The 27,355-nt window shown below is 47.9% G+C and overlaps 1 protein-coding gene across 3 annotated transcripts in view; it reads right to left on the reverse strand.

Annotated features, from left to right (window-relative positions):
- The window catches only part of ELMO1 (engulfment and cell motility 1), a 391,973-nt gene that overhangs the window by 239,083 nt on the left and 125,535 nt on the right, over window positions 1-27,355 (reverse strand). For all 3 annotated transcript variants that reach the window (XM_059655863.1, XM_059655865.1, XM_059655862.1), the window contains exons 5-7: window positions 21,730-21,780; window positions 11,543-11,712; window positions 1,028-1,063 (exon numbers count right to left, since the gene is read on the reverse strand). In XM_059655863.1, the coding sequence (XP_059511846.1) occupies window positions 1,028-1,063; window positions 11,543-11,712; window positions 21,730-21,780 (257 nt within the window). The remainder of the gene's footprint in view (window positions 1-1,027; window positions 1,064-11,542; window positions 11,713-21,729; window positions 21,781-27,355) is intronic.

The raw sequence follows: 27,355 nt of genomic DNA on the forward strand, positions 1-27,355 counted from the left end.
TATGAAGTTATTAGAGAAAAACTCAGTTCAAATCTTGGTCCCACCACCGGGTTTTAGTTTTGCACTAAGGAAATGGTGCTAATTTTACTAATCGTGTGTGGTGGGTGTGCGTGTGAATTAGAGCAATGAGTGTAAGCAGGTGACGGAGCCTGGGACAGAGTGAGCTCTCATAAAAGATGGCTCCTACTGTCGTCACCATGAAGTGCTACTCCTATATGAAGAACATATATCTAAGTAAGACTTAAGGAGCTTTCTCCTAGAAACTCAAGATGGCTTTCTATACTTCACTGCAATGAAATACCTGACAAGTTCCTGCCCCTAACCCTTCTCTGTGTGGGGGCGCGGGGAGGATAGAGGATTCAAGAGCACTACCTACCCTGAAGATACCCGGCTTTTTCCTCAGGGCTTAAAAAAATCAGTCTTCCTTCTCAAACTGAAATTATCTGCTTAACAACTCAGCAGAACGGACATGTGTCCAGCCCACCACAGAGAGGTTCTAGGCCCTGTCTGGACTCCTCTTGTTTAGTGGGAGAGAAAGGCACCGAGGAGGAAAGACTCTAAGACAGGGGGTCTGTGGGTCAGACACATCATCACGCAGTGCACATACGGGCAGGTGACCCAGCCCTTTCTCAGGCTCAAAGTCAACAACTTTCACTCTATACTTCAATCCTGAGTGGGGTGTTTGTTTTTACTGAGCCACTGAAGAGAATGGCTTTGAACATCACACAGGCCGCAAAAAAGAAAGCTTTTGTTTAATGCAATACATAAAATTATGCCCAGCCTTGCCCCAAGAGGAGGGTAGCAATCCTGATGTACTCATTCTGTGGCTACAGACATAAAGTTCCCTTTGTGCCACAAAACAGAAAGAAAGGGGAAATAAATTTTTAAAGAACCTGTTTATAAGAACATCAAACAGCAAAATAAAATCACTCAAAACATCTACATGCACAGCTATCTGAGGACAGAGACTAATGATGCAGGAAGGAGCGTGTTATATAAGCTGAATCAAGCAATCATAAATTCTTACCAAGGCTTCATGATCTTCTGCAACTTCTGGTATCGTCTGCAAAATTTAAGAACAATCATGTGAGGAGCATGTTTGAAAGCAATCATTTTTTACACAGATTACATATCTTGAAGAAAGCTCAAGATTACATGTAAAAAGACTTAACCGCCATGAGGTAATATATTAGTCAAAGTAATATACTGATGGGTATTCTCTAATGATAAGAAACAATCATAAGGGTTAAACTACTGTAACCAACCTACTACATTTACTTATGAGTAAGGGCAACAAGACCACTCCATTTGACTCAGAACCAATATGTGTTCAAGGGGAGGGGGGAGAAATCCCTAGAGATAATAAGAATAAGGTACATTTTCAGTGAAAAGGGTGACACCTAAAAGTACTAGAGTTGTTCTTAAGCGTATCCTCAACAATAAAAACGGAGTTGATTATCTTTCTCGGGTAAAATGCTCACTGATTTTACTTTCTCTTTTCTTGAGAGAAATAAAATTCTGAAGGAAGGCATCCTGAGGCATGGCAATAGTCTTGGACAACAGATGGAGCTCCGGGATGGTAGCCTGCAAGAAAAGTGTGCAATGGACACATCTTGTCTGCAGGAAAGGACGATTATGCTTAAAACACTGGGGTCAAGAAGATAAGGAAGCAACCGATTCTAACCTTGTCACACCACTTGCATTCCCTGAGTCTGCCAAGTCTCTCAGACATTATGTTCTTCCCTCTGTATTCAATACCCACCCCTCCCTGTCCAACTAGCTAAATCCTACCCTCAACTGTCCTGATTCTAAGGCCCCAGGGAAGCCTCCCTGACCGCTGACTTCCCTGCCTGGCAGACGGAGCCCACCCATGTCTGCATGTGCTGAGGACACGTCAGCTGCATGACCTAGGACATGTCTTTCCTGGAGCCCCTTGAGGGCAGGGCTCTGTCTGCGCTGTGACTCACCACGATAACGTCAGGCACATGCAGAGCTGGCTCTCAATAAACGGTTGATGAATAATTTGGCTCTCCAGAAGTTAAATTTCCCATTTGCAACCACATAAAATGTAACCACTTCAGAAACCTAACTGACCGTGAGAAGATCAGATCTAGTCTTTGGTAAAACGGGGGTTTAAAAAAACATATGAAGAGATCTTCCTCTTCCTCCTCTCCTCCTTTACCTGCCCTTCTTAACACAACAACAACACAAACTAAACAGTGTATTGTCTTCCTTCCTTCTTCCTTGGAAAAGCTGGGTGACAGGAGTAGGTGACCACAGGGGGACAGGCTCGGGCACAGGTGGGCCCTCTTGGAAGAGCTGAACAGTACCTCCCACTGAAAGGAACTGGCCTCCTTGGAGCAATGGCTCCTGCCAGGGCTGGGACAAGGAAAGATTTAGCTAAGTCTGGAACATCTCATTGAGCCAGAACGTAAAGAAATGCTCACAGAATAATGGGAGGCAGGTCAGGACACAGAGACAGCTTGAAGAAGGTTCCACAGCCAGATCTGGGACACACTGAGCATCAGAATAAATAATAAATGACAGAGGATAGCCCACTGAATAAAACAGGAACAGGTTAGTCCACATGGTCCTATAGGGCGGTGTGCCAGTACTGTTGAAGAACCAAGTCTCTCAGGGAAAAAACATACAAGCCTCATTTGTACCATTCTCCATTTTCCACGGTGTAAATTACTCCAAAATTATTACTGACAAAGGGGCGCGACATTACCATGCAGACCCCAGAAGGCACTATCTTAAGTGGTCAAAGTAAACACTAGTAACAAGACAGAGAGGCACCCTGTGCCATCAATATGATGCAATTAAAAACAACATGCACACACGCATCTGTGGTATCCCAGCCACAGGCATACATATGGGTCTAAACTTTGGATAAGACTGTAGGAAAAAAAGATGTGTTTCAGTGGAAAATTATGCAGTGTTTATATAGCATACTCTTCTGGGTTATCAGGTTCCTCCTGCCTTATTGTCTAACTGATGCATATGTATATTTTGTCCTGTCTGGTAGTAATTTAATTGACTTCCTTCCTGCTGGTGAGAAACCAGTTTTATCTCCATTTGCAATTCATTTCAACATTCCTGTGCTGCAAATAAATTTGAGCCCCTTTAACTTTTCCTTTGAAATGGTTAAAACATTTTGCCTGGCTCTCTCATTTCACATGAGTAAAATGAATTCTTTTAACATGCGTTCATTTTTTATATAAAACATGCTTTTATCTTTCCCTGAAAATTAACTTTAATGAATTAGTCTTTAACAAACCCAAATTGGGGGATATTGTACAAAATGGCTGATCTATAGTCTTAAAAGTGCCAAAGTCATGAGTGAAAGGAACAGTGAGAAGCAGCTCCAGACTGAGAGGTTAGGAAAAAGCCGGACAACTGGGTGCGAGGCGCTACCTTGAGTCGGGCCTTTGTATGAAAGGACAACAGGGACAACAGGTGGGATCTGACCTTGCAACTTTCCCATTCAGTGTGTGACTGTTAAATTAAGCCAGGAGGCTGGCAGACTGAGGTCGCTCCAATGCCTTGGAGGCCTATGAAAGTAAACCAAAATCTAAGCCATTAACTGCCTCAAGTTTTCAACCAATCACAGCCAAGTAGGCTTTAACTGTAGCCAATCAAAAAATTCCCTTGTTTTGCCCCGCCTCTTCTCTATAATAGCCTTTCCCCCAGGTTCCTGTGGGCAGAGAGTTCCTCACCACCTCCAGTTTGGCACTGAGCAATCTGAATTGATTTTTGCTCAAATCAATTCTTAGAATTTTCAATATGCATCCGTTTATCTTTTAATAGAACTGTTTCAAAATAAATCATATGATGTGTGTGTGTGTAAGTAATATATACAGCAGGCACAGCGATTTCCCAAAAGAGCCTTCTGGCCTGGGGCCTGGGCACCTGAGGTGTTTACCTGTGTTCCCCATCCTGTGGCTGAAAGGACAGAGCAGGACTGATGGCTGTGTCCTTAACCCCCCTTCCAAGAAAAAGCCGCAGGGTGTATAAGTTACTCAGCCTGCCCTTATCTCAGCCAATGGGAAAGCGGGGGAAACTAGCCCAAGGCCAAAAGTATGCTGGCCACCCCCCCTGTCTTTGTGTAACCAGACCCTAGCTGCACCCTGCCCCAACCCCCGACCCCAAGCCCTATAAATTCTTTGTTCTCTTGGGATTCGGGGCTCTCTCTTGCACCCAGTAATGGAGGCAAGGGGGGGACCAAGCGAGCTTGTATAAGAGACCCTCTGCTTTTGCATCGGACTGGCTCCCTGGCGTGGTTTCTTGGGGATCTTGAATTCTGGGCATAACAGTGGCCACCCCTGGCCTGGGAGAGGTGCCCTGACCAGCCTGCAGAGGTAAACTCAGCCACCAGTCACCGTGTTCCTACTCCTCCACTTCCTCAGGATAGCTGCACATTAAGCAGGAGCGGAAGAGGAACTTTTTTGTTGTGATGTCTGTTTTCCTAATGGAGGGCCTTCCTCTCTGTCTCTCTCAAAATACCCAGCTTTTAAAGAGACAGGACAAGAAGAGCAGATGATTCTGGAAAAGCTGATGTTCTGCAGTGGCCAGCAGCCTCTTATTTCAGCCCAAGGTATGGGATTCCTTTCCCAAGCGGAAGATAATCTCTCTCCCTGGGCGGTGGGACCCCCTCTCATTTCCACCCACGGACACAGACAAAGCCAAGAGGGGTGGGGTGCAGGGCGATCCAGCTTCAGGAATTTCCCGCCCCACAACCCCTGACAAAGCCCTGGGTAGTGGGCCCCTTTGGCGTTTGTGATGCAAATGTCTGGGAGGCCCCAGAGGGCTGCTCCCTTTGGACCTGCCTGAGCTCGGCAGGGTGCATGCCCCAGGCCGGCAGGCAGGGGGCGCGAGACCCGCAGCCTTTACAGCCGGTGGGCCCGCAGACCGCACAGAGCAGCTTCCTTGTGGCAGGGCCTGGGAGCAGTTTGCTCCTCCAGGTGAAGTGCAGGCCAGGCCGTGCACCCGGTGACTTGCACGTGGAGGCCCAGCGGCGAGTCTCTGGCCTGGCCGGGGCCTTGCAGTGCAGCCCAGGTTTATAAACCCCGCCAAGCTCTCTGACACAAGAGCGCGAGTTAGAGCTGATAATCCCTGTCCCTGGAGGCGAACAACGTGGCTTCCAAAAAAGAAATTCACCTTTTGTGTGAAGACAACCTTTCAAAGAATGTCACTCAGAGTCTGAAACTCATCTGCCACTTGATACAACCCCCCCCCCCCCGCCCCCATGTGCCCAACCCAGTGTCTGCAGTAGGCAGCATCAAATAACATCCACTGGCTAAATGAATAAAACCTACAAACCCATCCCCAGTGTGGGTGCTGGCAACATCAAAGACAAGGCTTCACTCAGGCCACGCCCCGATTTCCTCAGGGAAGAAACGCCACAGCTGTGATGCCCACATGGCAAACATGATGCGAAGAATGAACGTTTAATAAGGAACTGTTTGTGTGTGAATGAACATTGTCAATGATTTTTATAAGCACACGCACACATAGTGAGACATGCACACAGGGTGCTCACTTCTGTGTCATGTGAACGACAGGATGGGGAGGGAACTGATCTTTTCTATGATTGTTGTTTGTTTTGAAGACCATTGCTCAGGGGCTGTGCCTACGTCTAAAATAACTGGGGGACTCTTTCCACTGTTCCTCATGCAGCCAAATTCGGGAGCGATAACTTCAAACCAAGCAAATAAAAAGTCCTTGTAAATTCCCCAGATTAGGAAAAACTCCTCCAACACCTCACTGTGATTTCCTTAGAAAAGCTAGAATCCCTCGGGGAACATATGCCCAGCATTGACCAGACTCATAACTGCATGGTCAAGTACAGATGAGGGCATTTCAGCAGTTGTGGGGATGCTCTTATTTTAAAACGGCTTGAAAATGGGTACAGTCTCTGAATCGGGAATTTCAGTCCAACATGATAATTTGAATTTTCACAATGGTTTTGCTAAATGAAAAGCTAATTGGAAAATTCTCACAATCATGGAAAACAATGTAAATGTTCAACCATAGGGGAACGATTAACCACACTGAGCCTACCCTTCACATTATTATGTTATTCTGTGAATCAACCGAACCTCAGCAAAGCTTTAAAAATGAATTCATAATCAGACAACAAATACGATGAGGGGAATACTATTCAGTCACAGAAAATACTGTCAGGTATGAAAAGCAAGCTACAAAGAGCATGAAGGTTATAATTCTACTTTTCTAAAGCCTGTGTGTGCGTGTGTGTGTATGTGTGTGCATGTGTGTCTCTGTGTGCATGTGTGTATGTCTGTGTCTCTCTCTCTGTATGTGTGTATGTCTGTGCATGTGTGCATGCGTGTGTGTGTGTGTGTGTGTGTGTGTGTGTGTGTAGGAGAACATACAGAAAGTATACACACCCCAGTGTCAAAAATATGTGTCTTGGGAAAGCTGGATTAGACATGATTCCTATTTTCCTGCTTCTGCTTATTTACATTTATTTTTTAAACAATAAATACAATTGTTTTTATTAAGGACAAAAAGCTAACGTAAGAACCTGTGAGTTTTTGTAAGTACCCCAATTTAACTTTTCTCTCTCTGGACTTTCCTGCTCAGGGTGGTGCCGAGGGCTTACTCATATTCCAACGGCGGAATTTTCCTGTCCCGTTGCCACGTGGGAAGGAAACTATGAGGATGCTGCCCGTTCCTTCTTGGAAATGCCGCCCTGTTCTCTAAGGGCGAAGGGCACGGGCGCACAGCCCACTGTGCGTGGCATAGAGACACACAGAAATACGGGGCCACACTCACACCCGGAGCAGAGCAGTGTTGTTTGCCTCGGGGGATCGAGAGTGGCAGGTACCCATTTCTCTTCTTTCCAGTCAAATAAAATACATCATTCCTGAGAAATCTTCTCATGCTCATCTTTTTTTTTTTTTTTAACACTGTCCATTCCAGAATGTTCCCTACGGACACCATGCCTTACTCAGGTTGGGGCACCATGTTCCCCCACAACTTGCTCCCACATTTATGTTTCAAGCTGAAACTAGGAATGGGATTTCCAAGTCCCACAAGGGTGGAAATTAATTCCCGTTGTAAACGCGATACTCGGGCAAAGTGCCACTTCCCCAGGCTGTGCGATGGCTGATGCTGCCCCATGGCCCCCGGTACCGGCTGGAGAGAGACCTTTACAAGCTCAGCCTCGGTAATGACCAGCAGGTGAGAATCTCTGCATCTCGTTAGAGCTCAGAGGCAGGAGGGAAAATGCAGCCACATGTCCTGGGTGTTTCCTGCAATCTCCACAGGTCCTGCTGGGACACCTCTACCCCAGCGGGAAGTCTGCCCGGGTCCGAGGAACTGCAGGGTCTACTCGATTTGTGTAGTTTCTACTCCAAAGGTTCTCTGCTAATTAGTTAAAGCCTTGCTCTACATTGAATTGAGAAGCCAAGTTTCCTTGCAAGAAAAATGCCTCTTTCTTTTCTTTTTCATCTGAGCAGAAGATCTGAAAATATAAAATATATCTATATCTGAGGATCCACTGAGCAGCTCCCTAGGGTGAGTGGCAGGACCTGCAGAAGGAAGGCAGGAGGCTGGGCTTGGCTTTGAACTTCTGTGAAGTGGAGAGGAGGGCAGGAGAGCTGCCCAAGAGAGCAGGCAGTCCTCCCTTACACAGTGTGGCGGGAAGGTGTGGGAGGCAGATGACAAACAGAGCTCACCCAGGATCTGGGCTTCTGCTTATCTGCCTAGAACCTGGCTGTCCGTAGCAAACTGGGGTGGCTTCTGAATCACAAGCAGTTAAATGTTACACTGAGAATAATATGCTATTTTATAAAAGGAATTCAAGCCCGGCTGGCGTGGCTCAGTGGTTGAGCATCGACCTATGAACCAGAAGGTCATGGTTCGGTCCCTGGTCAGGGCACAGGCCTGGGTTGTGGGCTCAGTCTCCCAGTGTGGGGTATGCAGGAGGCAGCTGACCAATGCTTCTCTCTCATCATTGATGTTTCTATCTCTCCCTTCCTCTCTGAAATCAATAAAAATATTTTTTAAAAGATAAATAAAAAAGGAATTCAAGTCCTATAGTTCACATACAGCCGCTCAATCCTGACATCTCTCATGCTGTCCCCAGTCTCCAGTCTGAGGGATGTGATTTTTCGGGGAGCCCCTCTGTAGATCAAGATGAGTTACACAGGAAGGCCACGGCAGGGATAGGAAGTAATACTGAAAGACAAATACATAGTATCCGTTTTTACTCCTTTTTTCCTTTTAAACAAATGGGGTACTGTCCCTTTGTTGAGTGTTATGGGTTCAATTGTGTGCCCCCCAAATTCCTAAGTTGAATCCCTGGCCCCCACTGCCTCAGTCGGGACAGCATTTGGAGACAGAGCCTTTAAAGAGGTGATTGGGGGTTCAAATGAGCCATTAGGGGGTGTCCTGATCCAATCTGACTGGTGTCCTTACAAGAAGAGGAGATTTGGACACACACAGGGACACTAAGGATCCACGCACACAGGGAAAAGACCATGTGAGGACCCAGGGGCAGGCAGCTGTCTACAAATCCAGGAGAGAGGCCGCAGGAAAAACCAACCCTGCAGACACTGGATTCCAGCCTCCGCAACTGTGAGAAAATGCGTGTCCATTGTGTGAGCCACCCAGACTGGGGCACTCTGTGACGGCAGCCCTGGCAAAATGACATGATGAGAAATGGAGCACTGAGACCCTCATGTGAACATACAGAGCTGCCAGCCTCGGGCGGTACCCAGCTACACCCCAGCCCTCTATTCAGGGTGCGTGTCACGGGGACCTCAGCTTTCAGTGGATTTACCATTGTAACTGACATTACGACTGCAACTCCAGTAAATTCAGAAGTATTAACACAATATGACTGGGAATATTGGAAAGCGTAAGCCATCGCATCCCTATGTGTGTGTGTGTGTGGCAGATCACTTACTTCCGGCTCTGGCACCTGGCTTTTGATGCATCTATGGCTGGGACGTCGATACATCAATCAACGGGGGGGACACTTCAACTTAGTTTTTAGTTTATATATTTTTTGTTAATCCTCACCCGAGGATATTTTTTTCCACTGACGCTCAGGGAGAGTGGAAGGAAGGAGAAGAGACAGAGAGAGAAACATTGATGTGAAAGACACACATCGACTGGTTGCCTCCTGCACATGCCCCAACTGGGGATAGAGCCTGCAACAGAATTATGAGCCCTTGACCAGAATTGAACCTGAGACTCTTCAGTCCTCCGGCTGATGCTCTGATCACTGGGTTTCAGCTGGAGCTTCCAACACAGACAGAACCCTCAGTCTCAATTTCCTGGTCCAGCCATTTGCATCCCTCAACTCATTCAGCTTCCCTCCATCTGATTCAAGCTCCAAGTAACAGCTTCAGATTCTGATAATACTCCCAACTCAATTCTCCCTATCACTCTACACTGATGTTCGCCCAAAAATTTCACAAGCAGTGCTTTAGGCATCATTTGATAAATAAATGAGACCAGCTACAACTGACCCTTCCCACCAGTCCTCTCAGATTTGTAATTTCTCCCCAATTCACTCTTAGATATTGTCCCTACTTGTCTACGAGGTAAGACCCACCAACTCCAAACTGTAGAGAGCATTCTTAAAAAAAAATTTTAAAAAAAAAAAATATATATATATATATATATATATATATATATATATATATATATAGAGAGAGAGAGAGAGAGAGAGAGAGAGAGAGAGAGAGAGTATATTTTATTGATTTCAGAGAGGAAGGGAGAGGGAAAGAGACAGAAACATCAATGATGAGAGAGAATCATTGATCAGCTGCCTCTTGCACACTCCCCACTGGGGATCGAGCCCACAAACCAGCATGTGCCTGACTGGGAATCAAGCACTAACCTCCTAGTTCATAGGTTGACGCTCAACCACTGAGCCATGCCAGCCAGACTCTACAGAGCATTCTTATATGGGAGCTATTCCTGTTACTAGAAAACATCCTCTCTGAATAACAAACAAAAAACAGAATCTTTTACCAGTGCCAATTGCAGAGGCTAAATAATGCCCCGTGTGGGAGGAGACAGGAAGGAAGAGAGGAAGGAAGGGAGGGTGGGAGGGTGCTGGGAGGGCTCCAACAGGCAGTTATCAGCTCATTCTTTGAATCGCCAGGTACTGAAAAGGTTTAAAGGACCCAGGTTTAAATCCCAATTCACAATGATATGTACTCTTTCTGAAAAAATACCTACCCAACCCTGCCCATTATTTTTTTTTAAATATATTTTTATTGATTTCAGAGAGGAAGGAAGAGGGAGAGATAGAAACATCAATGACGAGAATCATTGATTGGCTGCCTACTGAACGCCCCCCACTGGGGATTGAGCCTGCAACCCGAGCATGTGCCCTTGACCGGAATCGAACCTGGAACCCTTTAGTCCGCAGGCCAACACTCTATCCACGGAGCCAAATCGGCTAGGGCAACCCTGTCCACTATTAATTTAGCATGTTAATATGTAATTAACTGACTCAGCATGCTCACATGCTCTAACCCACATGCTCTCACAGTCTATGCCTGTGGCACTGACCACATGGACATGGGATGAGCCGTGTCCTGTGGACCCTCCCTGGCACTCCGTGGTCCCGGGCTTGACCTGCCCACACATGCAGGAGTCACACCTCTGGCTCCTCACCCCCCAGTCCCTCCAGAGAAGCAATGCCTTCCCTGAGGCGAGCTCCTGAGCCCCAAAGCCCATCCCTTTCTTGTGGGGATGGAATCAAACTCCTTCATGGCCCGCTGACTCCTCTGGAAGGTTCCAGAAGCAGCCGGCCTGTCCAGCCTCTAGAGTCTAGACTCAAAGGCCCAGGAGGAATTATGCCTCAGTTGACTTCTGCCTCCATACATTTTTGATGGCAAGTCTCACATTTTTGTAAGTTTTCCCAATTCCCACTCTTGCATACAGTCAGTATTTAATAAATGTTTACTGCATTTAATTTTAAATATGTAAGGTCATGTATTTCATCAATCACACATTAATTGATGGAACTTACTTTAGCCACGCTATTTTGGACCTGGTTTAAGACTTTGAGACTGGAAGGAGTTATTCTCATTTGTTTTTAACTCATTCAGAGAGATAGGCGAAGGATGTGAGGGCTTTATATTTTGTAGAATTATTAGTTCAGTGTTGGAAAGGCCCTTTGAGATAAGGACCTAATATTTTTTCTCATAAATTTGAAATTCCAAGTCACCTTATGGAATTCCTTAATTATGGAATTCAGCACCCACTCAAATGGCTGTGGTGGTCTCCTGCCTACCCCACCCATGCAGGCCCGTGCCCTAATATCTCAACTAAGACAGTGGTTCCTTGGTGGGTAGACAATCTCCTGATACTCAGGTGACAAACCTGCTCCCCAGAGATGAGCTTAAAAGCCATTTCTTTTCTTTTTCCTGAGCCTCGTCAATTCCTGGTCTTTAAAAGCAGACACTGCAATGTAAGGGAGTAACAGCCTCCTGGCCGGGTGGGTGGCGGGGGAGGAAGAGCAGGCAGGTGGACGTCGGGGCAAGGGGCTTACTCGGTGCCACTCTCCACCATCTGCGTGAGCAGGAAGATGCCATCCAGGTTGATGAACTCCTGGGCGAAGGTGACGTCCCGGGAGAGGCTGGCCAAGTCCTTCAGCGCCTCCAGCTTGGAGTCCATGCTGGACGACTGGATGCGTTCGTGCAGCTGCTGGGCGTTCTGAGCCTTAGAGAGACACAGAGGGGAGAGTGTTCACAGAGGGAACCACATGAAAATGTTAGCGTTTCCTTCATGGGAAACAAGGACATGGTGGCCCTCAGTGCAAGACTGGACAGCCCCCACGCCCAGCGCGGTTTCCAACCACACAGCCCCAACCCGCCGTCCTGGTCCTGGTCACTCATTTCTCCAATGGGAACTAGTCCTCTGCCTTCTGGTGAACGGGCCCCCACCTCCATTTCTGGGAAAATTGAGAGCTTTTCCCAGAAACAGGGCAGGTGTTGTAGTAAGAAGGGGAAAAGGCAAAAATGTTTATCTTTTAAGTAAATTTTTCATCTATAAATGGCAAAAAGCTTTGTGCTTGGTTAAGCAATTACACAAGTTTATACAGCGCGTTCACCAGTTAAGTCAATACTATGAATGATACCTGTCTGCGCAGTGTTCCAAAGCGCCATTAGTCACCCCAACCATCTTTCTGGGTTACTGACAATCTTCCAGCACAACACAAGGATGCTTATAAATTTCACTCCTCTACATTTGCTTCCCATACATTCACTACTCACTGCATGAATTTATAACAAAGTAATTAGGAAACCAAGGAGCTTTGCCTAGAATTAGACCATCCTATATAATAAAACCCTAATATGCAAATCAACCAAACGGCAGAACAAAGGTTGCTATGATGTTCACTGACCACCAGGGGGCAGATGCTCAACACAGGAGCTTCCCCCTGGTGGTCAGTGTGCTTCCACAGGGGAGCGCAGCTCAGCCAGAAGCTGGGTTCATGGCTGACGAGCACACTGGCGGTGGCGGGAGCCTCTCCCGCCTCCACAGTAGCGCTAAGGAGCAGAGAGGATATTCCCCGAGGGGTCCTGAAATGCCAGAGGGCGCAGGCCGGGATGAGGGACCCCCCCGCCCCCCCGCCAGTGCACGAATGTTATGCACCGGGCCTCTAGTGTGTGCATGTGTGTGTATATTTACATTTATATTGATATTGATTTTAGAGAGAGGAAGGGAGAGGGAGAGAGAGATAGAAACACCAATGAGAGAGAAACATCAATCAGCTGCCTCCTGCATGACCACCCACTGGGGATAGAGCCCACAACCCAGGCATATGCCCTAACCAGGAATCAAATCAAGACCTCCTCGTTCATGGGCCGATGCTCAATCACTGGGCCACACCAACTGGGTGAGAATTAGACCTCTTTTTGTTTTTAATATATATATTTTTTATTGATTTCAGAGAGGAAGGGAGAGGGAGAGAGACAGAAACATTAATGATGAGAGAATCATTGATTGGCTGCCTCATGCATACCCCCTTCTGGGGATTAGGCCTGCAACCCAGGCATATGCCCTTGACCTGAATTAAACCTGGGACCCTTCAGTCCGCTGGCTCTATCCACTGAGCCAAACCGGCTAGGGCAGACCTCTTTTTAAGGTACTGGCAGTTGGCTTATACTTGCAGGATGGAGCTGGGACGGGGAGTGAGAGGGGGTGGAGACAGACCGGACGAGCAGAACTTCTGGATAAGAACTTGTCTTCTATATTTCTCATTCATCCAGTAGGGGCTTCACTTCTACCTTTCAGTCAGGTCAAGCAGTAAGGAAAATATTATTACATTCCCCTGCCTGTCCTTGTGCTTAACGGAAATGCCGGCACATCTGCTGCAGTGATGTTTTAACTCAGCACTGCGTGGTCGGAGCACTTTGCCATCCTCAGCTGCTGGCTCCCTCCCTGAACCTGCAGTATGTTTCCGAGGTGGGAAGACGGGGTGCCTGAGCTCAATAATCAGGTGCCTTTTCCAGAACAGAAACTCATTAGAAACACCTGAGGGGCCCCATGTGCCCTGTAACAGGGGGGAGACTGCTCAGTGGCGAAAGGGAGCCCACACAGGTCTGTCCTGGCAGCAAAGCGACTGCACCCCACTGGCTCCCTAGCACAGCCCCCCTCCCCCCGCCAGGTTCCCCTGCACTGCCCTGCACAGCCCCGAGGACAGGGCGGGAGTCCACAGGAAAACCAATGCATCTCCAGGAGCCAAGGCAGGTGACCCTGCCCCTGTCACTTGGTCAGAGGTGTTTCATGGTCTCCCCTGTGTTACACCCCACAACTGGCACTCTGCATCAGAAGTTAGAAAAGGAGGAGAACCCTCTCAACCTGTTCACTGATCCCCAGTTACCGGACAAACTGCTCAAACCCCAAATCTCATATTGTAACGAGGAAGAAGAGAGAGCTGAGTGAACAGAGACAATCACTTTATCTTCTTAAACTGCTCAAGGATATACTCTTCTCTAAAATTCTCAAATGATTGATAACATTTAACCCAAGTGAATCACTTTGAATTCCTAAGAAACTACATTTTTCTCCAAGCAGGAGGTCTGCATTGATTATAGACATTATGATAATAATGAGTACCCAGAATTATTTCATTGTCATTATCAGTGTTTACAAACACTGTTTGGTGCTGTTAAAATTAGTGATAAAGACAGCTAACCATTAGGTACACTCTTTATGAGCCACCATTGTAAACGTCTTTAGGAAGGAATGCAATTGATCTGCACAACAGTCCGAGCAGGCGCACGGCTTTGTCATCTTCACTATACAAAGGAAATGCAAGTCCAGAGAAGTTAAGTATAAAGAAGTTAAGAATAAATAAATGAAAATATATGCACACATACGTACATACTAGTGACGCAGAGCGTGAAATCGCACAAGACCCAGGACCCCAGACCCCACTGCACCGTGGGACTCCCCCGAGTCCCGCCATGCCATGAGACCCAGAGTCAAGTCCCCGCGCCCCCCCCCCCCCCCCCGTGCACGCAGCCTCCTGGTCTTTGGTCATTACAGCGTTATGACCACTGGGTTTTTAGTATATAGATAATGGCAGGAAAATGACCAAAATAAACAAATCATGATACGACCCATGGTTATTTATGAATTGTAATATTCTGCATAATTTTCTTTGCAGCACGGTTCAATTTTTCAAATTTTCCACGATGCTGCAATGTTTTAACATTGTGGGGGGGAGGGAGTCAACATTATTTAAAAATAAAATCACGTAGGTTCTGATTCTTCACGTAGTACCAATGAACAGAGCCTCGTAGCTGTGCGGGAGACAATGATTTCTGGTATTGGTTGAAGGATAGAAATCAAGTTTCATCCTGAGCCACTCCACAGCTGCCCCCAAATCCCCCCTCCCCGCTGTTCTTGAGGTCCTGATTAAAATGTTCCCCAAGAAACTTCCAGCATGGTTCCAGGTCCATGATACCAATAGGAAGTCGTCTAAAAGGTCATTTAAAAGTGCACAAGTTCATGGATATTTTCCAATGTGCACTCAACGTTGCCCAGCTATCAACTTTGCTTTCCTGGAATGTTTGAGATGCCCCTGCCAATGACTCCTTCACTCCCTCCCCTCTCCCTAAGCTCCCCTTTCCCCCTGCTTCCCCCACAGGGGATCTTGCCTCACATTTTATTGAGAAAATCTAAGCTATCAGCCAGGAGTGCCTTCCTCTTCCCACTACCAAGAGCACAGCCGACACCTCTATGCTTCATGCGCTGAGTCTTCCTGGTACTGACACCTGGTTCATGCTTCCTACAAAGGCCATTCCTGCTGCTCTCCATCCCTGCTCCTCTGGCCTCAAGTTCTGTCCTTCTACATGACCCCCCTTTGGTCTGCTCCATCAGGCGCTCTCCCTGCAGTAGACCATAAACTTAGGAACCTCCATGACCCTATGCGTTCTAGCCGTGCCCTCACTCCACTGCTCCATGCTCAGCACAAGCTCTGGAATGAAAAGGGGGTCTGTAGTTGCTGCCTCTCTTCTCCCCTCCCATCCCCGCCCCCCACAATGATGCTTCCATCCTCAGCCCCACACTCAGAGTGTCTCCAGGTGCTATCCATGCCTCCAGGTGGGGGCCCAGGGATCACTGCCCTCACCTAATCTTCCTTATTGTCTCTGCGGCCTTCAACACACCGAACTCCTCCCTCCTCCCTAAAACAGTCTTCTCTAGGCTCCCTGACGGGCTCCTCCTCTAGACCCAAGAGTGTGCCCAGGGCTATACCTTCCTATGGCGACCTCATCCAGCTCATGGCCGTCCATGTCATATATCTGATGATGGCTGCCCAGCACTCACACCTGATTGCCTTCCTCCTGGACACAGAACAGGCATCTCAAACTCTTCATTTTCCCCTTCCCAAGCCGCCTGTTGCAGGAAACAGTGCCACTGTTTAACTGGCCCCAACACCAGGGCCGTCCTCCCATCCTCCCTCAACACCAGGGCCCTCCTCACATCCCCCCTCAACGCCAGGGCCGTCCTCACCTCCCCCCTCAATGCCAGGGCTGTCCTCACATCCCCCCTCAACACCAGGGCCCTCCTCACATCCCCCCTCAATGCCAGGGCCCTCCTCACATCCCCCCTCAACAGCAGGGCCCTCCTCACATCCCCCCTCAACGCCAGGGCCCTCCTCACATCCCCCCTCAACACCAGGGCCCTCCTCACATCCCCCCTCAACGCCAGGGCCCTCCTCACATCCCCCCTCAACACCAGGGCCGTCCTCACATCCCCCCTCAATGCCAGGGCCCTCCTCACATCCCCCCTCAACACCAGGGCCGTCCTCACATCCCCCCTCAACGCCAGGGCCCTCCTCACATCCCCCCTCAACACCAGGGCCCTCCTCACATCCCCCCTCAACGCCAGGGCCCTCCTCACATCCCCCCTCAACACCAGGGCCCTCCTCACATCCCCCCTCAACGCCAGGGCCCTCCTCACCTCCCCCCTCAACACCAGGGCCGTCCTCACCTCCCTCCTCAATGCCAGGGCTGTCCTCACATCCCCCCCCAACGCCAGGGCCCTCCTCACATCCCCCCTCAACGTCAGGGCCGTCCTCACATCCCCCCTCAACGTCAGGGCCGTCCTCACATCCCCCCCCAACACCAGGGCCCTCCTCACATCCCCCCTCAACGTCAGGGCCGTCCTCACATCCCCCAGGAAGGCCCGGGGACTTGCCCTCCAAACTTCCTTGGACCCACCCTGCAGCAGGCCGCCCCGCGGGGACGGGGACGGCGGCAGTGAACTCCTACCTGTCCCTCGCCACGCCTGCTGTCTGTCCTAGGGCAGCGGCACTCCTCACCTAGAAGCCTCTGCCTCTGCTTCTCTCTCACTTGGGCTCACAGAACAAACACCGGCAAGAAACAGAACTTCAACATTGCACAGCCCTCTTTTCGTTTCTCAAGTCAGAAGAAATTAAACATTAAAATTGTTAATGGTCTTATTGTTAAGAATCTCTGATAACCTGTGTCCACGTGACGGAGACACCACCATTTTCCTTTCTGCCAGAGTGACTAGTCCCCAAAACCAGCGTGACAGGCCCTCTGGCCTGGATGCCCCAACAGCAGTCCCCACACAAGAGGAGCAGAAAGGGAGACCGTGCTCAGAGCTGGCAGAGCCACGGCGGGCATTTGAAGAGCAGTTTTATTTACTGTGCCCAACGGCCAAAACAATGGCCAGAAGAAACCAGGCCGCACAGAAAAGGGCTCTTACATATTGCAAAGTTAGGAACGCTGAAATGTTTTCAGTAGAGAACATTATGACTCACCTCTTATAGGCTGTGGTGACCTTAAGATAACTGTGTATCTGTTCATTTAGTTAAAAACAAGAGCAGCGCATGGCATAAAAATATGTAAGTACTGCCAGACGTTATAAAGTGACCCCAACGCTAACTGCAGTGAGCGCTTGAGAATGATGTCGTCCATCATCAGCATGCATATGCCTCCTTCCCGCGTACCTCTCCGGGTCGCTCCACACAGAAGGCCCTCAACCTGCCTTTGCACTGATGCTGTGATTCTGTAACGTCTCCAGGTGGCACACGCCATGGTCTTGCTAACCGCTGCACACTGTCTTGTCACGTGCGTATGAGCTAGGCCCGGCTGGTAGACAGTTACCAGCTTTCCATTTCTTGATTATTAAAAACAATGATGCACACAGCCCTGTGTGTGTGTGTGTGTGTGTGTGTGTGTCCTTATGAGTCTACCTATTGGATAAGTTCCCAGCAGTAAAACTGTCAGGACAAAGACACATATATTTTAAACTTGGGTGGATACAGCTAAACTGCCTTCCAAAGTGGCTGCTCCAATTTAATATTTTCTACTGATTAGAAAGACAGAGAAAGGGGGAGAGAAACTTCAATTGGCTGTTTCACTTATTTATTCATTCATTGGTCGATATGCCCTGCAGATCGAATCCACAACCTTGACGTATTGGATGATGCCCTAACCACTGAACTGCCCGGCCAGGGGAGGCTGTTCCAATTTATACTTGCAACACCACAGCAGCTGGCCTCACACCTTGATTACTGAGGAGGACAGACTTTCATCTCTTCTGAGAGAGAGACTGAGTTTCTTCTTTCATGTTTATCTATATCTATATATTTATCTATATGCCTATACCTATATATCTATAGCTATAGATCTATGTACGTCTCCATATTTACATTTATCCTGGCTCTGCCTGCCAGGATAAACAGATACACAAACGTACAGATCAACAGACATGGAGAGAGACAGATATATAAAAACAGAGATCATTTTTGCTTATAGATTTTGGCCATCTGTTTTGGGGCATTATTTATAATTCCTGGAACTTGAGGAATTAGCACTCTATCTGTCACGCATATTGCCAACTGTTTTTCCTAATGCGCTGGTTTTGAATTGTTTCTGGAATTCTTTCCAAACATCAAGCTGTGTGGTTTTTATTTTGTCGCTGTCAAATGTGTCAATCTTTTCCTTTGTGGCTCCTGGGGTTTGTGCTGTACTTAGAGAGGCCTTTCTCACTGTGAGACTAGAGATAGATTCACTGTAGGGGCTTTTTAAAACAAAATTTCAGGGAAGTAAAACCAAGGGTCTGGCAACCCCAAGCTTCCTCAAATACAACAGTGGCCAAATGCATATTTATACGCTGCTTCAGGCAACACGTGACAGATTCCACTTGCACTGCTGCCATTCCCAGGGCAGGCACAAGGAACCGCTGCTCAGCTGCACGATCGAAAACGCCTCAGACCCTGGCTGCTCAAACACACCCATCTGCACCCATTTCCTGGGCATGTCCATGGTTATATTTCCGTGGCAATTTCCGTGGGGAGATGGGTGAAGCCATGACACCTGAGAGGCACACGTGTTTAAGATGACCACTCGAGGTGCTGTATAAAGTGTGCAAGGCCGCCCTGGCCGGTGTGGCTCAGTGGATAGAACGTTAGCCTGCAGACCAGGGTCCTGGGTTCGATTCTGGGTCAAGGGCATATATCGCAGTTGCAGGCTCCTCCCCGGCCCAAGCCCTGGTCAGGGCTCATGCAGGAGACAACCAATCAATGTGTTTCTCTCACATCGATATTTCTCTCTGTCTTTCCCTCTTTCTTCCACTCTCTCTAAAATCAATGGAAAAATATCCTCGAGTGAGGATTAACAACAAATAAAATAAAATAAAAATAAAGTGTGCAATGCAGAGGAGGGCCACCGGCCAGGTGTAAGGGCTTTTATAAGAATAACAGTGCAGGTTGTTTTTATAGATCTTCTCTTATGAAGCCCCTATTCTGCTAGGAACAATCAGAAAGGGTTGTTCTATGATAGAGGAAGACAGAAAACAAATTCATCAACCAAAGCCAGCACAAACAGCACCTCTGATAGTTTTGTAAAACCCAGTACAGCTGTACATGTGTGTGCGCATGTGTGTGTGCAGGTCCTTGTCTGGCTACAGAGAGCCAAGACAGATGGAAGGACTGGAAAAGCTGGTGTAACACCAGCTGCTGGTTCTTTATGACGCTCTCTAACACTTCCTAGCCAATGTGATGGAGACAGTTATTTTTAACCTATTTTTAGTACACATGTAAAAAGTGAAAGTGTTAGCATATGCTGAGCCATATTTTCCAGTTAAACACAAAATAATAAAAAAATCCACCAGCAACAAGTGAACTTTACAAATTCAAAATATCTCGCTTATTATACAGTAATTCCCAATTCTAGACACTGTGGCTACAGCCAAACTATTAAAGTGCTCTCTTAAAATGCAGATTCCTGGACCTACACATTGTAATTCAGCTTCTCATTAGAAGACCAGATATTGGCATTTAAAAATATGTTTTTTATTGATTTATGAGAGAAAGGGAGATGCAGAGAGAGAAATATCACTGATGAAAGAGAATCATTGACCGGCTGCCTCCTGCACGCCCCCTACTAGGGATCGAGCCTACCACCCAGACATGTGCCCTGACCTGGAATCGAACCATAACCTCCTGTTTCATAGTTCGACACTCAAACACGGGGCCACACGCACCAGGTGACATCAGCATTTTGAACGCTCCTCCAATGATTCCTGTTTGGGGAACACCGCCCTTTAGGGAATGTGAGCCAGTCTTTTGCAGGTGGACTCCATCTTATAACACTGCCTTGCGCAGGGCTTTCCATCCGTCCCTGACCATGCTGGGACTGCCCGGGCCACTGCCTGGGCAGCACAAGCCCCACCGCGCTGCCAGGGCCAGGCCGTGCCACAGCGTCTGTACGCTCACGCTCAGGGTGCTGAGTAATCCCCCTCTGCCCAGCACCTAGCCTCCTTGCAAGGACTGGCTTCGCCTGTGGAAACTGGTTCATGAGCACATGGCAATAAAAAAGAAAACGGACTTCTCTGGCCGAGAGAAGGCCTAGATTTAATAAATAAACACAAAGAAACCGGGCCTCTCTAATTCTAAGATGAAATAACAAGCGAGATGTATTCTTTCTGCCCAGCAAGAAAATGAGCAGCTTTAGCAGGATAAACAGAAACTATAAAAACCAAGGGAAACTGTGGTCTCGAAAGGTCAAATTAGCATGAATTCTTGCTGACTAAAGTAAGAAGATCAATGCTACATCAGGCAAAAATGTCTCAGCTCGTCATGCAGCCGCTGAAAAATGAGTCTAAATTATAATTACCATTAAGTGGAAAAGAAGGCTTCGAAAGGCAGTCCAGCCAACTCCGGCCACGCGCTCTGTTGAGCTCATCACTGGGTTTAGGTTCAAGATGTGATTGGGTAGAATGTTTAGGGGATTTTTAAGCCTCTCTAATATAATTTCCAACAAGAAAAATCTGTGGTAGTTACAGTCCCCACAATTTAATTTCAGCCAGATGCCTTTCCCTGTTTTCACATTTATTTTTAGCCACCACATGGCTGCAGGAGAAACTGAAAACGCGAGTCAGACACAGTTTTCATCGCAGATGCAGTGAAAATAGTAACAGTTGGTGTATTTTCTGAAGATTAGTTTTTTTAGGAAAGCAATAAAAATGCACTGTGAACGGATATAGTTCAAATATGCTAATGGTACTACCTAAAGTATCTACAAGGAAGTGAGAAAGATAAAGATAAGCAATGCAGTCAGTAGCTAAATATTCTGTAGCATTTGGTTTAGCAGCTTTTATTTGGAAGAGTTTAAAGGTGTTGTATCCAGAGTCAGCTGTCAGTGAAACAGCAGGCATGCAAACACTTCTTAAACTACATTTCTATGAACTATTGTAATGACTGACCAAACTAGAAAATGCTTAAACTCTCTCTTACACACACACACACACACACACACACACACACACACACACGCACACGCACACCCTCTGACTTTAAGGGGAAGTAACAGGCTGCCTTTGGTCTTGTCTGCTTTGTCTTTTGTCTGAATTTGCTCCGAGGGCGCTGGTGGGCATGTGGGCAGGTGGATAAAAGCCAGTCAGTACAGCTGAGTGATCCCTTCTGTACTGTGAGGACGGTGGAGATGACACACAAACTCAAACTGAAAGTCACTGTATGTGTCTGCACTTGACCTGGAGGGCGGCTTGCCTGTCTTGTAGTGGGAAATACAGGGAGAGCGTTCCTGATTATCCGCAATCTGCATGTGAGGGTGTTCCAGAGACCTTCCGTTTTGCATTAAAGTCATCTTCACACATGAATGTCCACAATCACATGTAGAGGAACAGGAGAGGAAGTGTTTACGGGAAAGCTACACATGAAGACCTACTCACCGGAGACGTGGTTAATCGAAGGATGGTGCCATTTTTTATTTCATTGCGATTCTGCAAAAGAAAACAAAGTCTTTGTGAATCTTCCAACAGAAGCTTGGAAAGAAGAGACTAAAGGCGAATGTACTCTCCTGAAGACAATCGTAAGCATCCTTGTGATTCCATTTATCCTCACTTGAAGAATTTGTAATTATTTCTACAAAGAACTAGTTCTTTAAGAACTTTAAACTGGCTCCCAGATGTGCTAATTTTACATCAAGTCATAGACAGCATTCTGCACAGAGGCAGTAAACAGGGGCCGAAGAATAGCCAACCAAAAAAAAAAAGCAATTTTGAAAGGCTTTTAAGGGACTATGATCTAGTAATTCTACTAACACAGGGGTGGATGAAAGCAGGTTTACAGTTGAGAGTGTGCAAAACACAGAGCTAATAATGCTATTGTAATGATCATAACCTGCCAGTCCTTATCCATACAAACGGCTATGAATCTACTTTTGCCCACCACACAAAAATTTGTACATGAACATTTACAGAGACATTGTTGGTAATACCCCAAAGTGGAAACAGCCTGACTGTCCATGAACTGAAGGATGGATAAACAAAATGTGGCAGGCCCAGTCAATGGAATATGACTCGGCCATGATCCGTGCTACAGCACGATAAACCTTGAAAACATTGCACTAAGTGAAAGAAGCCAGCACAAAGCCCGCACATGGTATGATGCCGTTACGGTATATGAAATGTCCAGAATCGGTACATCCACAAGACAGGAAGCCCTGGTGCTTCCCACGGGTGGGGAGGGGAGGGGACATGGGGCAGAATGCTAACTAACAGGGACAGCAGTTCTCCTCTGAGCCATGAGAACGTTCCAAACTGGTGATGGTGATGGTTCCACAAATCTATGAATACACTAGAACCGTTACTGAACTGAACACTTCAGGAAGGCCCGTTTTGGGGGTTGCGGACTGTGTCATTAAAGCTGCGAAGAGCAGACAGGAGCAGAGCCGATCAGCCTGGGCGTTGTGTTTGGGGAGGCTATCTGAGGGAGTGTTCTGAGCTCTCTGTTAGCCTCTCGGAGAGTAGGATTTCACTGGCGGTTTTATTTGAGGCCAGTAATCAGCCCTCAGGAGACCTCCCAGGAGCCACACTTCACAGCGCCCACCGGGAGCAGCAAGGCCAGGAGGTTAACAAAGGGCTTTGAGGCTCCTTCTCCTGCTTCCTCTAAGACAGGCCGCACACTAGGATTTCCTCAGGACGCAGCAGGCACATGGAGGTGGTGGGAAATTTCTTGGGGTCTGATGCCAAAACCAAGCAGAACACTCACTCTCCCTCAGGCTTCAGGCCAACACTTTCTCCCAAAGAAACCCTAAGCCGCGCATTTCCTACCGAGCACAGCAGGCCTGAGGGCCCAGCACTGCGGAACCAGACCCTCCTCGGAACCGATAGATCGATAGATCGAGAGCACCCCCAGCCAGACCCCCGGGCCGCCCCTCGAGAAAGCTGCCTGCTCATCACGGGAGTACGCAGACCAGGGCGGAATGTCCAACTGCGCCAGGCTCAGCAATGAGAAGGCGAAATAAATTTCAGTCATTGAAAAGGTCTCCTTTGGGAGATCAACCGAAGGACTTATATGCATGCATATGAGAATAACTAAAGGACACAAGACACTGGGGGGGGGGGGGAAGCCGGGGAAATGTCAAGGGGGAGAAAAAAGGAGACATGTGTAATACTCTTTGTAATACTCTTCGTAATACTTTAAGAAATAAATAAATAAATAATAAAAGGTCTCCTTTCAATCCTAAAATCCTGACTCTATGAGAATTGGGGAGGGAGAGAGCACATACTAATTCTAGAATATTAAAGGGACAAGTTTCATACCTCTTTCCTGCTCAATTTCTAAATGAATTGAGAAATAGAATCAGAAGATGAAATGCTACAATATCCCATTTGTTACTAATTTTGCAGAACGAGGCTCAGCGTGAGAACAGCAGACAGCTAACCAACCCTCAGATTAGATGCCTACTGAGGTAAGACCTAAGGCACGTTCTCTCCCAAGAGGAAAAAGGGGCCCAGTTTATTCTCCTCAAATAATCAGTCCAGGAGGGAAAGACCCCGATTTTGTGAAGAGGCCAGGAGGGTTTAGCAATCTCTCCTCATGGAAACTGGAGAGGGGATGAGGCATCCTAGTAACAGCAGTAAACTAGCCTTTGTTGAAAGGCACTGGGCTGTAATACCGATTTAACCATCATCCTAATTCTGTTCCCATTTTAAAGATAAGAAACCGAAACTTCCAAGAGAGAGAGGGTGAGTTACTTGCTCAACATCATGGAGGGGAGAAAGGGGAGGGGAGGACCTGCCGGGAGGGGCTGGACTCAGTCTCCCTGGCAACGAGAGGAAGACCTAGAGCTTGCATTTATCCTCCGAGGGGTGAGTTCATCAACTGGTCAGCATCCATGACAGCACAGACTTTTAGCACGTGCTCTGCAGACTCTGGGGGTCCCCGTGAGGCCCACGGATGCGGGGCGCTGGGTGGGAGTCTGGGGTGAAATAAAGCAGCGGGGCTCCAGGCCCATGTTGACTCCTAACGTTCTGAGGTCCAAGTACGGGGTCTTTGAAGAAAGGGTCCTGAGGACTGCTTGTGAGAAACCATAGCAGTATTAAAACCATGGGCAGCCGGAGCTGGGTTCAAATCCCGCTGTGGGTACTAGTGCAAGCGACCTCACCACTCCGATCCAAGTCTCCGCTTCCCCAACACGGGAGGGCGAGTCATCGCGCAGAGAGTGCAGGGGGAACCAGACGCAGCAGTGCTCCGTGCCTCTCGAGCAAAGGGCTGGAGAGGAGCCACCGCGGCTGCTACACAGAGAGCAGCACCATCCCTTCCGCTGGGCTCTCTGTCGGCAGCTCATTAGCCTTTTCTCTCTTCCTTTCCCCGAAAAAATGCTTTCTAATCAGTGTTGTTTTTAAAAATATATATTTTATTGGTTTTTTATAGAGGAAGGGAGAGGGATAGAGAGTTAGAAACATCAACGAGTGAGAAACATCGATCAGCTGCCTCCTGCACACCCCCTACTGGGGATGTGCCCTCAACCCAGGTACATGCCCTTGACCGGAATCAGACCTGGGACCCTTGAGTCTGCAGGCCGATGCTCTATCCACTGAGCCAAACCGGTTAGGGCTTAATCAGTGTTTTGTACTTTGGACTAAAAAATATAAGTGAAAGAACTATTAATACAGGTATTAAAAATTTAAAGGTCCCACCCTGGCCAGGGTGGCTTAGTTGGTTGAGCATCATCCTGTGCACTAAAAGGTCACCAGTTTGACTCCCGGTCTAGGCACATGTCCGGGTTATGGGCTTGATCCCCAGTAGGGGGCATGCAGGAGGCAGTCAATTGATCTCTCTCTCTCATATCAATAGTTCTCTCTCTCTGCCACTACCTTCCTCTCTCTCTAAAATCAATAAGAACATATTAAAAAGCAAAACAAGCAAAAACTTTAAGGTCCCAACAGAAGGCCAGACCAAATTCAGAGAGAAAAGCACTGGTGGCCGCTGGCCTGGGAGCCTGTGTCCTGTCAGGGAGGTCCCGGGACCTCTCGTGGGCGGAGGGCACCTGCGCTCTGAGGAGTGCCGGCTTGGCATGGACACCCGGTGATGAAGGAAAAGGCTGCGCTTGCTCTGATTTCATGCATCCCCTGGGCAGAGGAGAGCACCGCTTTAGAGCAGGGTCTCCAGGCAGGACAGTCTGCAGTGGACCCCCTTCTACCTGCGGAATCTGGGGCCAGGGACACAGCTGTGGCCCGTTTCTGGGTGTGCAAACGGGGATAGTGCCTGTCTCCCGAGGGTGTTCCGAGGATTAAATGACATAATCCGCCGGAAGGGCTTAGAACAGTGGCAGGCACACTGCCAGCGCCCCAAAAAGAGTTAGCTGTTCATTATTCAGCACAAAATTAACATCCCGAAAGCACATTGCTGTGTAGCTGGTTCTAGCGCGTCCCTATATATAATCTGATCAATAAAAAGAAGAGTGTGATCTATGTTCCCCTAAGCCTAAGACGACAGTCAGCAGCTGGGATCCAGAAGACAGGACACTCGCAAACGTGTGCCTCTCCTCTCAGCAGAGCAGCATGTTGAGGGGGGTCTGAGGGCCTTTGTCGTTCTCAGGCCTGTGTGTGTGTGTCACAGGCAGTCAGTCCTTCAGCAAGCACTGTGTGTGTGTGTGTGTGTGTGTGTGTGTGTGTGTCACAGGCAGTCCTTCAGCAAGCACTGTGTGTGAGTGTGTGTGTGTGTGTGTGTGTGTGTGTGTCACAGGCAGTCAGTCCTTCAGCAAGTACTGTGTGTGAGTGTGTGTGTGTGTGTGTCACAGGCAGTCCTTCAGTAAGCACTGTGTGTGAGTGTGTGTGTGTGTCACAAGCAGTCCTTCAGTAAGCACTGTGTATGAGTGTGTGTGTGTGTGTGTGTATGTGTGTGTGAGTTTGCTTATCTTATTCATTGACTATCTCCTTTCACCCTTAGCATGTCACCTCCATGAGAAGAGGTAGTTTATCGTGGCTACATTCCTCTTTTCTAGAACAGTGAGTCTCCATGGCTGGCATATGGGAAGCACTCAATAAATAGATGTTGAATAAATGGCTGAACCTACTGCACGCCTGGCCATAGAGGAAACACTGAGGTAGGTACAAACTTAAATAAGACTTGACTTCTGTCTGCCGGGAATTCAGTAAAAGTGGGAGACTGATCGGTGATAATCACACCTAGACCAGGAGGCGTCCTGGGCCCACCCAGTGCATGGCCGGCACTGCGCATGCACATGGGAGGGGCGGGGAGGGGAAGGGGTGTCCAGCGAAGGCCTCCCGTGGAGGTGATCTCCAAGACCATCCTGTATCAGCAAGGACTTCCCGGGAGAGAAGAGGAAACAGCACATCTCAGGGACAAAACTTGCTCATGGAACGGAGATATGTCCTGAGTGATCTTGGTGGCTGGGACACACCAAGAAAGGAATGACGCCTGAAAGGGGGACTTGGTGAGAAAGGTGATGGGATTAAACAAGGCAGTAAAATTCCTAGACACACACACCTGGTGACAACCAGCGGGAAAGAGGGTGGAGGGAGGTGGAAGAGGGTAAAGGGAGATAAATGGTGAATGGAGGGAAACTTGACTTGGGTGGTGAACACACAATACAATATACAGATGGTGTGTTATAGAACTGTACACCTGATACCTATATAATTTTATTAACCTATGCCACCCCAATAAATTCAATAATAAACAAACAAACGAATGAATAAAAAGACAGATAAATTAATAAAGGGCAGAAAAGGAGCAGAAAGCATTTCCGTGGGAGCGTCCGGACTGTTCCGTGTCCAGGCAGGAGGGAAAGCCAGCTGCAGCCACCGCTGCCTCCTCACGCCCAGGCTCAGGCTGTACAGCCCCTCCCATCACCACGTCTCCATGGGGTGCCTGTTCCTCGCAGAAGGAGCTCAGAGACTCCGGCCTCTGTGTGGAGTGGATAAGAAGCTCATGCAGAAAACATGTCCTCCTCCTACTTTTCCCTCTGAAGTGGGTTTTTCGCAGTGTGCCAACTTTCTATCTAGACAGACAACCTGGGAACAATTTCCTGGTCAAAACTCCAAT

The sequence above is a fragment of the Myotis daubentonii genome, chromosome 10 (assembly GCF_963259705.1).
Source record: "Myotis daubentonii chromosome 10, mMyoDau2.1, whole genome shotgun sequence".
NCBI classification, from domain to species: domain Eukaryota; kingdom Metazoa; phylum Chordata; class Mammalia; order Chiroptera; family Vespertilionidae; genus Myotis; species Myotis daubentonii.